Below are 11,734 nucleotides of genomic sequence, written 5' to 3'. Positions count from 1 at the left end.
AGATAAGTTATTGACAAACTTATCAAGTTATGGTTTATAGTCAGAGAAGTTATGGACAATTATGGACAATAACTTGTCAAGTTATGGTTCATAACCAGATAAGTTATGGACGAAAACAGTAATTTGACCTATTTATTAACTTATGTAAACTATTAACCTATTAATTTTAATTTATCTCAAATTTTGACCTACTTACATCTTTCTCCTTATTATTTAACTCGTACGACTAGTGCTCTAAATGCTTTTTATAGAGAGAGAGAGAGCGAGAGAGAGAAATGCTTTTTATAGAGAGAGAGAGAGACGCTTCGAAGGCAGGCAATCATTTGTCCACATATCAGAATTTTTTTTCCCTTTTATAACATATTCGGATTATAAAGTTTGTAAATCGTACTTTTAGAAATTGATATTGTTGTCATTGAAATACTTTTATAATTTGATGCGAACCACAATTTGAAGATCATTCGACACCGTCAATATGTGGTCTAGAACTTGTTGGGTGGGAAGAAGAACACAAGCATATAGGAATAACTATTTGTTCTAGAATTTTTTTTTTTTTTCTTTTTTGGCTTAGGAACATTTGTTCTAAAATTTGGGAAATAGGAGTTAACGTCCAACGTGTTCTTTTCCTCCCATTTTGGAGTGTAAGAGTGTTGTTTTCGACTGACCAATAAATGGAGGATAGAAGAGGTTGCCCTTACCCAGCAAGAAGACTCCAATGTACTTACTACGCCACAAGGCAATTATGAACATTGAAATTTTAAGGGCATAAAAAATAGACCAATTCATGGGGAGTATACAACTTTAAAGGCAAAGGCAACAAGGCAAATGAGAAATAAGACTGATGCTACATACCATTCATGAAAAGGAGGCCAACCACAAAACAGAGAACCAAAATTAAAATAAACAAACTCTGGCATTGCATTAGAATTTCATCAAGGCTTGAATGAAGCAAAAGTACATTATGTTCACTGATAGAAATTATATGACTACCGAAAATAAAAGAAATTAGATTACATCATCCTGACCCTACAATTCGAACATACTACATTTCTTCTATAAGAAACTAAATAATAAAATTTGGAGAGGCTCTAAGTAATTCACGAATTTAAAGCTGCAATCATCAATCTAATGCGCCACGAAGAACGCGCAAACCCTTGCTGGTACATGGAATCTGCTTTACAGAAATGGACGATCACTATATATGCAACCCCATGGAAAGATGCCTTTAGGCAAGAACTGCCAGAATATACACATTCCAGAAAACTCAATAGCTCGATCTTCGCTTTTCCAAATGATCCTTCAAAACAGAAGATGGTGAAAAATAAAGAAATTGTTAAGGCAATAAAGATCCTAAATGTGCCTCTGGGTTTCCGGTCAGGAAGGAGGAGAAATTGTCATACGCGCAAAACTGCATCAAAAAAATGTGAACTTTGTTGCTAGAGATGTGAACGGTACAAATCCAACTATACATGTACAAGATTCAGGCAAGATGCCAAGGTACGGCAAGCTCCAACACTATTGTAAAAAACAAGTTAAGCGCGTACCATAAACATGAAGAAACTCAATATAAGTTACAGAACAAATCGAAGTTGGCCTAACTACACTAAATCCGTAATCGCTTTCTTTGACTACCCTCTTCAGTAGCTCCCTGCAAAACACAGAAACAATCAAGTGAGTGTCAAGATGAGCGGCCACTAGCAAGTAGCAACTGCAATGCGTGCAATGAATCATGGAGTAGCTAAGTGAAAAATACAAGGGCATTCAACGTCCAGACTGTAAACAGGATAACTATCACTAATACCCCTACTATCTTTACTTTAAAGATACTAACACTGAAAGTGCTGTAGCTCTGTACAGTACTCCCTGAGTTCATAAAATTAAACAAGCTAAACGATCACTTTGTCTGGCCATTTAATTGTTGCTCCCCACCTAAGAGCATCTAGTTGATACATAGTTCAGACCTCACCAGAGAGTAACCAAGCTAGTTTTTTTTTTTTAAGGAACCAAACCAGCCTAGTTTAAACAAGTACAAATTTTATATCCAAAATAAAAAGGAAACGTAAAGGAATGATTCTAAAAATAACACGAAAGCAAAAGACCTAATGTTTTGATAAAAAGAAAAAATAAGGTAGCATTTCTCGGTAGCAATTATCTGAAAAAAAATAAATAAATAAGTGCAAAAAAGTATAGACACGGAATAAATACCCCTTCATTTTGTCCGAAACCTTCAGAGGGAGCCACACTAGACTCGGACCTGCATTTAGCATGCACTATAGGACCTAACTGAGACCTATCCATGCCTGTGGTTGACCCGTTCATTGCATTCAAATAGACAGCACCTTTGTACATCCATTCTTCTGTCTCGTCACTGTAAAACTCCTCAAAAGGCTCTCCACATAGTGCGCATACATTCTGATCCTCATCAGCGGGAACAGCCATCTCTTCATCACTTTTCTTTTCCACTATGGTCTCAGTGGGTAAAAACCCAGGTACTGCATCAGTTCCCAATGCCTCTGCACCACTAAGCCACATACTTGTACTTACAAACCATTTACGAGAAGGCTTCTGTTTCCGGCTCTTAGACATTCGATTTTTAGTCACGTGCCAGTCCATGTGACTACGGTGTTCTTCTTGGCTCTTAAATCGGAGGCCACAGGTCGTGCATTGTCTTTGAAGATCACCATAAAGAGCATTAATAGCAGATTCATGACGCACCTTAAGAAGATCCACATTAAACTCTAGTCCCACAGGTTCCTAAAAAATTAAAAATTCAAACAAAATGGTTTAGACAAGGCCAAAATTGCAGAGATAAATTAAATAGTCAAGCTATACATGAAAGAAGGGTAAAATCGCAGAGGTACCTGTACGGGATTGGGTTTTGTCAATGAGATCAAACCTTGAGCCATTAGAGAGTTAATCAAGCCAGAGAATGCCCCAGATTGTTCGCTAGAGATGGCCGTATCAGCATTGTGAGGAGGAAGTATTGCTTGCAATGAATTGGGAGGGGGTCCAGGTGGCAGAGGTGGTGGACCTCCACCCTGTAAATTCAAAGAGTTGTTTCGGATATTGTTGGCTGATAAGTTCAAGGGTAGAAGAGGTACAGGATTCGTCAGACCTGTACTAATAGAAGCCGCACGTCCTTGTGATATGTATCCATGACCTAAGTTTGGGATCACTGGATGAGGCACAGGAGCTGCCAGAGAGGAAAGGTAATTCTTATGTCCTTCCTGAGTTGGAAGAAGTTGTGGTTGCAAAGTTTGCATTTGGTTTTGCTGGTTAACAGGAGCCACTATAGCATTCTGAATAGGTAAATATGGCAACTTTGTTGAACTCAGTTCCTTATTCTCAAAACTATCAAACTGCTGTCCACCACTCTTGTATAAAGATTTACTGGGCGCTTGATTCTTGACAGGGTTGCTTGAATTAATACGGTCATACTGACCCTGCTGGTTTTGCGTTGGCATAATCGGATGCAAGGGAAGTGGGTGGGAAGTGTGTACATGTACTGGAGGTCGTAACACGACTGATGCTGGCACAAAAACTGATCGAGCGTCAGCATTCATTAAGTCAATGGTAGAGGAAACCGTTCTTGAAACAACAGTTAAGGGCACATGAAGTTGTGTATCAACAACTGGGAGCTTGTCAACAAAAGAGGACATATTCTCACCACCTGAAGACACACTAGATGCCAATGAGGGCATTCAGAAATTCATACCTCTTCCTCTGGAATTTATGTGTTGGGAAGGCTGAGAGAGTTGGTGAGGCATGTTCCAGGGTTCTTGGGGACGACGAGAAACCAGATTATGATTTGGCTCATTCTGAAATCTAGATATATTACCCAGCAATCCACGACCAAACTGCAGAGAGAAACAGTTTTTTTTTATTTTAGGCTCAAAATTTGGAGTTTACTTTCTATAATGAATGTCTCTTCATACTGAACAAATCAAATAGGAACCTTCTCCATGTGAACAATAGAATTTGAAAATAAATGAAATAACAAATGGATATGGAACCAGTATAGAATTTGAAGTTTACTTTCCATCCTTTTTCAGGGGCTAATATGCACAAAAAGTTGTGGCTTTATGATGAGAGCGGCACGAGAAATGGCATTCAATAGGTAGTTAAAAAATTTTAAAAAGTGATCAGAAAAAGAATTTATGAAGTAAAAACTATTTGCTAGAATGTATTTGGATGCTATAACTGGCATTAAGTAACAGAATAACAAAAGTAGGGCTTTCAAAATGTTAAGAGATTACTTTTTCTAGCTTTTCTTTTAGCAAAGAAATAAATAATTAAATAAAAGGGAAGACACCAAGCAGTTCCAGACATCAAGGTTATCTTATGCGACAATGAAAAGGATCCCCCAACTATAAAAGCAACAATAGCAAATAGGGAAGAATGCAGAAATAAAAAGGCTTACAGAAGATCAAGATGGCAATGCAACAAAAAAAGATATTAACATAGGAATAATTCATAGATATTAGAATGCAATGACGAAGTAACATAAACCCAAAGCCACCTACATAACTAAATTAATGGTTTCTTTTGCAAATATAAACAAGATTTGAATACCATATTGGATTTTCTTAGATACTCATTAAACAACAAAAATAGGGAATGAGCGGAGGAAGCATACACCAAGAGAAGGAACTGCATCTTCAGAGACAATGGAGGAATCATCTGCTGCAGGTAGCTGAGCCTGACCAGACCAACTGTTCCGAATATCAGGCCTGGGTTTAAAGCTTCTCAAGGATGACACCGATGATTGCAAGAAATCCTCACTCCTACCATGATCTGCTAAAGTTGGACTCATATCTTCCCAGTCAAACTCTTCCTCTTCAGTATTCTGCCACGACATAGAAGAAGGCCGATGGTCCACACCATTTGTGCCAAGACGCTCAATCCGCAAAGGCCTATCACTTGAAGGTGTATTCCTATCATCACTTCCATATGCATCAATTAAAGCTCTTGGTCCTTGACGTTCACGCCCATTACTAAGTTTGTATGGAGCAGGAGCTTCAATCTGATTCTGATTATGATACTGTTTTCTCTGCCACTTACTCAGCTCATCATCTCTACCAATTGCTCTGTCAAGTAAAATTAAAACAATGGTTAGATGGAAATATTCCTTCAATATTCAACTATAAAAAGTTTTTGCTGCAAAATCATCAACTGCTGACAATAGAGAGACCTAACAGACACAATACTTGAAGTTGACATAGATCTCACAAGTCTAGCAGTTGAAGATGTATGCAGCTTGTTAGCTCCAAAAAGCCGTATGACCCACACTTCCTGTTGAGCTCAATCTCTGGGCTTCAACATGTGAGTATACAACCTTTGCATAATAAGAGTCAGATATTTCATACCCAGTGGCAGGTTTTTGAGAATATATTTTCAGAGATGAAGTCCCCCCTGCAATGAGCTGCACAAATAATGAACATGAATTATAAATCTATAATATTGCATCTAAAGTTGATACACTAGACAAAACATAAAAAGATAAATGCCTTTTTACAATAAGGCCACTTCAGAGCTCAGAAGCCATAACTTTGTTCAGGCACAACTACAATGATGTCGTAAATTAAACCGCTATGCCTTATTTTACCTAAATATTTGTCCCTGATAGCATTATCCAATGATAGGGAAATCCCACTCCGAATTATATTTCTTTAGTCATGATTTGAAAACAAGGATAAAATAATGAGAAGATGACTTTCAAATTTTTAATAATGATCAGATGGTTGTAAATCACGAAAGGATAGGAGTTGAGACCAAATACTCATAATGGCATTTTAGTTCTCTCAGGCCTTTTTTTTTTTTTTTTTGAGATAGGAGGTGGAGGTAATCTTAATCCAGTCAAAGCAGTTTGTGCATCATTTTAACTTTAAGTCTCATCTTCAACCTCCAAATAAAAAAATACTATCAGCAAAATTTTATGTAACATTACCACTTCGTTAGTGGCAGCAATAACTTGCCATATCGGATTGGACAAAATAATAATATCTCTATTCTCTAACCATTAGATGTACACCTAACATGCAAAATAAATGCAGCAGCCTAATCCTTGGTATTCTGAGAAGGGATGAAAAGATAGATTTCAATGTAAAACTTACACTATCTGCAGCCGAATGTTCTATCTGTCGCAAATATTTTGGATTTACATGAATTCCATGAGCTGGTCGAGGGGATTCAGAAGCTCTTAAAGGGGGCAATCTTGATGACTGTTGGCTTGCAGATGGAGAAAATTGCAGTTGTGCTTCAATCTTGTGAAGTACAGAAGGTGGAAAAACTGTTGACCAAGTGCCAAAGAGATGGCGCATAGCAGGATGCTGACTTGGGGGAACTTGCCTGTATGCCTCGCAAAATACCTAAGCAAGAGCCAAAAGCACTAGTTACTAGAGATCCTCATGGTAAGGTTTCTACATGTTCTCAGATCATCTAGGAAAAATAAGGACAAAAGTTTGTTATCAGATCACCTCAGGTAGACGGGAAGAAAAGCACTTTACATATTCACGACCAATATTTTTAACTATACTGTCCAAAAGATAAAGTGACGGTAATTTTTGCTCAACAGGAACCTGAAAAATAGAAGAATACGACAATGGTGAACACGAGCTATCAAATATCAAGCGAAACACATTACCACTGGGCACCAACACACACAGAATCTACAAAGGAAATGTGTACTCTATGGTTACCAACAAATAAGTTAGTGTAATTGGTAACCAAAGTAAACATCGCAATAAAACATAAAAGGACTAAAGTCTAAACACACATAAACAAGAAAGAACATGGTGGGTACGAGACAGAGACTCAACAAGCTATATGTATCAACATGTTCTTTTAACTGTAAGATTGCATAACAAGCTACATTTTTTATTAACTGTACGATTTCAGAGGCTAGAAACTTAATTCCCACTTCAGAATGTAGGGAACTTTTATGTATATCCAGTGGAGAGTAATTATTGTACAGACGTATGCTTAACTAACATCTCCAAAATGAGGCAAAGTTTCGTGACAAGATCGTATCATCATTTTAGGCTGCTTGCACAAGTGTTAACAAGATATCAAGACAAAAGTTCCACGAATTTGACAACTCCCCTATATTCACATGCAAGAGTAACGATGAGTGCTAAAAGAAGCTGGCTAAAAAGATAACCATTTGTGGAGATAGTAAATCGCATCTATGAACTTTCTTCATAAGAAGAGACGGAGTAATAACTTTCTAAGGTGTAAGGAGGCAGGACTATTATAAACAGCATTAACAATTCTTCAGTGTTAGTTTTCAGTCCTTTATCCAAGCTCAGTATATAAGGGCAAGCTGTACATAATGCAACAAGCTTTCCTCTTGAGAGCTGTTCTCAAAATTTGCCAACTATAAAAAAGCTTTCAACTTGAACAGTAATTTTACTAGCTAGAGCGGCATCATAAATTCTCAAACAAAATTCATGGTGGGCAAAGTTTCTTCCGTATAACACCAATTATTGAAGTTAAAACCTGTACAAATCTAGTAATTTGATTAATTAAGTTCGCTCATTATCGAAAAAAAGAATACAGGATCTTCCCAGTCATTCTGCTCAATTATTATATCTTCTTCGCCATTTATAACCAAGAGAAGTAAAAAAATATTGTAAGAAATTTTAGACCACTTAAAGAGAAGTTTGGTTTTATGGATTTCGACTATAAAATTTGAGGGCGCATAAGGATTAAAGCTAATTTACAAGTCCAAAAACTCAAAAGTAAATAAACAATATATTAATAGACGCAAGGAAACGAGCCGAGTACAGAGAAGAACAAATAAAAAAACCCCTTGATATCTCAATGGGGAATACAAATTCGGCAAACTCCCCATAATCATACAAAGAGGAAAAATCAAATCCGCAGAGACCAAAACAGACCTCGAGAATGCGAGCGCAAATTGCACTAGCTATGCCCTTCCCATGCTCCCTCTGCTCGCCGGCGATAATGGTGAGATCGGTGATGATGGGCTTCGAATTGAAGGAGAGCTCCGACAAGACCAGCTCGTAAAGCTGCACAATTTCCTCTGTCCTCGGCAGCGAAACGACGTCGTCCGCCGAAACCCTAAGGTCGTCGTCCCGTTGCTTCAGCAGAGCCTTGAACCGGTCGAGAACCGACGGCGGCGACTTCTGAGCGACCTCATTGGCCATGGCCTTGTTCAGCGCCCGCTCCGGCGCAAACCCAATCGCCGCCCTAGGGTTTTCTCTTGACAGCACGAGCTTCTCCGATTCCATGAAAGAGAACAAAAAGAAAACTTCGCTCTAGAAAACGCACCAGGTATGAATTAGGGTTAGGGTTTTGTCCCGCCACGGAAAGGAGAGAATTGAATTAAGCTTTTCTCCGACCATAGAAAAATCAAACAAGTTGTATATACATATACATATATATATATATATATAATAGCTCGAATCCGAGAGAGATTTGTTGGATTTCTACTTGATTTCTACTCTCTTTCTTTCTTTCCTTATTTGCTTCGGATTGAATTCGCGAGAAGAAACTGTGAAAGAAGTGTTTTTTTTTTAAAAAAATTTAATTTTTTGTTCTCTAATCTTCGTAGCGTTTCTCGTGGTCGGTGCTGCATTGTTGATTTAAACAAGGATTTGATCAACAGTTCTGAATTCTGATTGGAGGAGTTGGCAAGGGTTTATAATTGTTTTATTTGATTACGTGGCGAATTTATGAAACGTTTAGACGCTTGATTACAGTATGAGTGACCGTATGGTAAGAGATATGGACTTATCAGGATTCGGATCTATCGTATTGTACTTGTCTACAAATCAAGCGGTTGTAAAACTGTTCTGATGTCCTCCTGGGTCTAAACTCAACGGTCTGACAAATAACTCAAACGGATATTTTCAGAAATTTTTCTAGTTTTATGTTTCAGGCACTGAAATGTTGCAAAAATTGTAACTGTAAAATGAGATAGACAAAAGATTTTGTTGATTCTTTATCCAAAAAAATATATATTTTGTTAATTGTTTAAGAAAATTTTGATTTTGTTAAGAGTTCCAATAGGGTGGTAACTCCGTTATTGCCCTTTACAATCATGAAACTTACATCCTAGGACTGGGACTGAAGTAGGGGAATTATAAGACTACTTTGGTTTTGTACTTATTTAAAAGACTTAAGTGAGTAGGGTCTCTTGTTAAGCCACTTTTGATTGAAGTTTTGTACCTCTTTAAATGTAAACCAATTGTAAGGTTTCTAATCTTTTTCTTTTTTTAATTTTTAACATTCAGGTCCTTATTTAGGCCTTTTGCACTTGGGCTCTTTACAGGATAACCACAAATTCAAGACTTGGGTTAGTTTTGCTAAATAAAAACTAATTGCAAAAGTTATCGTGTTATGTCATCATATTATATCTAAAGATGCCTAATATACCCTTTGACCGGTATCTAGAGGTGTTAAAAGAGTCGTGTCGGGCCGGCACGACCTTTCCAACTCCAGGCCCATCACAGGCTTGGGCCAGGCAAGGTACGACCATGTAGTACATGGCCGTGCTTGGGTCGACCCTGAAGAGAGACCCTCAGGCCCAACCCTAGCCCTGGCCCTTGTCCATAAGGGCTAGGGTTGAGCCCAGGCCTAGGCTATTCACGGGCCAGCCCTGGCCCTTTTCAACCTGTTAAAGCTCAACGGTCCAATTTATGGATGTTGAGCATGCACCAGTCGACCGGGGCGGGAGACCGGTAGAGGCATCACCGGTCGACCGTTGGATTACTACTTCTCTGCTACCGGTCGACCGAATTGCACAAGATTCGCATTTTTTATCATATTTAATGACAAAAAAAGGAAATATATCATATGCCCCAAAATGATGTGATTTTATTGAAATAATATGAATAATTACAAGTAAATGACTGTCTTGTTAAAAACATTGTCAAGTAAAACCCGTGGGGAGATCGAGACAAAACCTTAACGAAGGAAAAAATGAGTGCAGTATACAAGGATAATTAAATTACACTATGGCCGAATTGCTTCTAGAAGATTATGTTATGTATAAGTTTAAAAAATAGTCTAGAAGTGTATCATCTGTATAACGTTGTTTTCGCCTTCTTGCATATTCTCAGTCTTTCACACACATTAGCCCTTCCAAGATATCCGGGTACATTATGCTCCTCTTATCGTCAAGAATTTGATTGCTTGCGCTAAATGCTTGCTCTGATGTTACTGTGGACACTAGAGTTGTCAAAATGTCACATGCTATAATGAATAATGTTGAAAAACGATCTTGCTTGCTCTTCCAACACTGTAAATTGTCTAGTTTGTCATCATCAATTACAAAATTTGACTCAAATTATTTGACAAGTTCTGAAAACGGTCCATGTGTTGATGATGATCCCGATGCTTTCTCTTTTCTCTTCAAGAAGCTCCACGATGAACCTTGAGGCCAGGCACTGCTCTTTGAAGTCGAAGTTGACTGTTGTTGTTGTCCTGTTCCGTATTTTTTTCATATAATGCAAATATATCTTCTAACATTTGCCTTGCATCATCAATGGTTAGTTCTATATCAATAGATAAATTATCTGTTGTAGCATAAATCAAAGATTCCGTACCATTAATTGACATATAGGATATAAAATTGTTACTTGTTGCTAATGCATATAAAATTGGACAACCGGCCCAAGTAATCCGTCTCCCCTTGAATGGTAGCCCTTTCGGGGATTAAAGAGATATCGCCGCAGGGTAGGAGTTAAGGGGAGTAGTCTTCTAAAAGAAATGTAAAATCGGGGAATCAGGACCATTGATCAGCGAAGAGGTAGCGGGAAAGAAATTAGTACCATCGGGGAATGAGTAGTGATTTAGCCCATTACTCCTGATAGGTTGGATGAAATAGCTATGCGCTACGGTGCTCGGTGCCGAAGTGAGCTTAGCCACCCTAAGTGGCTGATTCTTCCTTACTTTAGCTGGTTGACAAACTAAATTGCACTCAGTCTGAATCCTAACTCGAGGAAGGGTTCGATTGTGCTTCTATCTTAAGTATGGCAGGTGGAAAAAGGCATGAGGATAAGGAGAAGGGTATCGAGAAAGCCCTTTTTTCTATGGGGAAGGAATCAAACGAAGCCGGACAAGTTTATTATCACGATGTCAGACAGGCCGCAGGCAAAAAGATAAAAAAAAAAACCCTGCCCGAACTTACCTACGCTCATCCAAACCGGCCTCAAAAAGCGATCGGAAAGCGAAGCCCTTCCTTCCAATCCAAGCCGATGAAGCTGCCCCTATATCTAACCACTGCTCGCCCCGATCACATATTGGCACGTTCATGATGCATCATGATCAAAAGGCCGTAAAAAGACCTATGCATCAGTGTACTGTCATGATCACATATTAGCTCGATTTTATTGACGGCTTGAAGGCGAAGCCGCCTATTTCTTAGGGCAAAAGGCGCTCCCTCCTCCTTACTCCTTCCACTTCTCCCAGGGACTATGGCTTGACCCTCGGGGAAGAACACCACGGGACCCCTCCTTCTAGGGTGCCTAGATAGTGAAAGGTTATCCCTTTGCAACGCTGTTTTACTAATATATAGGGCTTTTCTTGCTTGTTTAGTATTGCTTTGGCTTCGTTCCACTTCCTTAACGGACCTACGGACTAGCTAAGGTTTACTTACATAGTTGTTCTTTCTTTTCGCAATTTCAAGTTAAAGCTAGCGTTTTTCAGCTTGTTGTTTGCTTTGGTCGAGTAGCTTTCTTCCTTCGCTTTTGAATGAAATCAACAATAA

General features: G+C 38.5%; 1 protein-coding gene across 3 annotated transcripts; it reads right to left on the bottom strand.

Moving 5' to 3' along the window:
• Positions 1-923: 923 nt before the first annotated feature.
• LOC21396081 (polyadenylation and cleavage factor homolog 4) lies at positions 924-8,552 on the bottom strand. Of its 3 annotated transcripts, none has more exons than XM_024168928.1 (9): positions 7,899-8,552; positions 6,477-6,578; positions 6,114-6,368; positions 5,367-5,422; positions 4,637-5,087; positions 3,716-3,857; positions 2,862-3,541; positions 2,206-2,754; positions 924-1,648 (listed from the first exon to the last, which is right to left on the bottom strand). In XM_024168928.1, the coding sequence occupies exons 1-9, from the start codon at positions 8,250-8,252 to the stop codon at positions 1,604-1,606; spliced, it is 2,634 nt and encodes an 877-aa protein (XP_024024696.1). In that variant the 5' UTR covers positions 8,253-8,552; the 3' UTR covers positions 924-1,603. The 3 variants fall into 3 exon arrangements, with proteins under 3 accessions (XP_024024696.1, XP_024024697.1, XP_024024698.1); XM_024168929.1 differs by having other exon boundaries at positions 2,862-3,529; XM_024168930.1 differs by having other exon boundaries at positions 2,862-3,523.
• Between the last annotated feature and the right edge of the window lie 3,182 nt (positions 8,553-11,734).

The sequence above is a fragment of the Morus notabilis genome, unplaced genomic scaffold, assembly GCF_000414095.1.
Source record: "Morus notabilis unplaced genomic scaffold, ASM41409v2 Scaffold637, whole genome shotgun sequence".
NCBI lineage: Eukaryota > Viridiplantae > Streptophyta > Magnoliopsida > Rosales > Moraceae > Morus > Morus notabilis.
Note: the sequence above shows the minus strand (reverse complement) of the source record. Positions and strands in the feature narration are given on the sequence as shown.

Coding starts and splice junctions, on each gene's coding strand:
- LOC21396081 (XM_024168928.1), bottom strand. CDS start 8,252: ATGGAATCGGAGAAGCTCGTGCTGTCAAGAGAAAACCCTAGGGCGGCG. Junction 6,579..7,898: donor TTTGCGCTCGCATTCTCGAG/GTCTGTTTTGGT, acceptor TCTATTTTTCAG/GTTCCTGTTGAGCAAAAATT. Junction 3,858..4,636: donor ATGCAGTTCCTTCTCTTGGT/GTATGCTTCCTC, acceptor TTCTCTCTGCAG/TTTGGTCGTGGATTGCTGGG.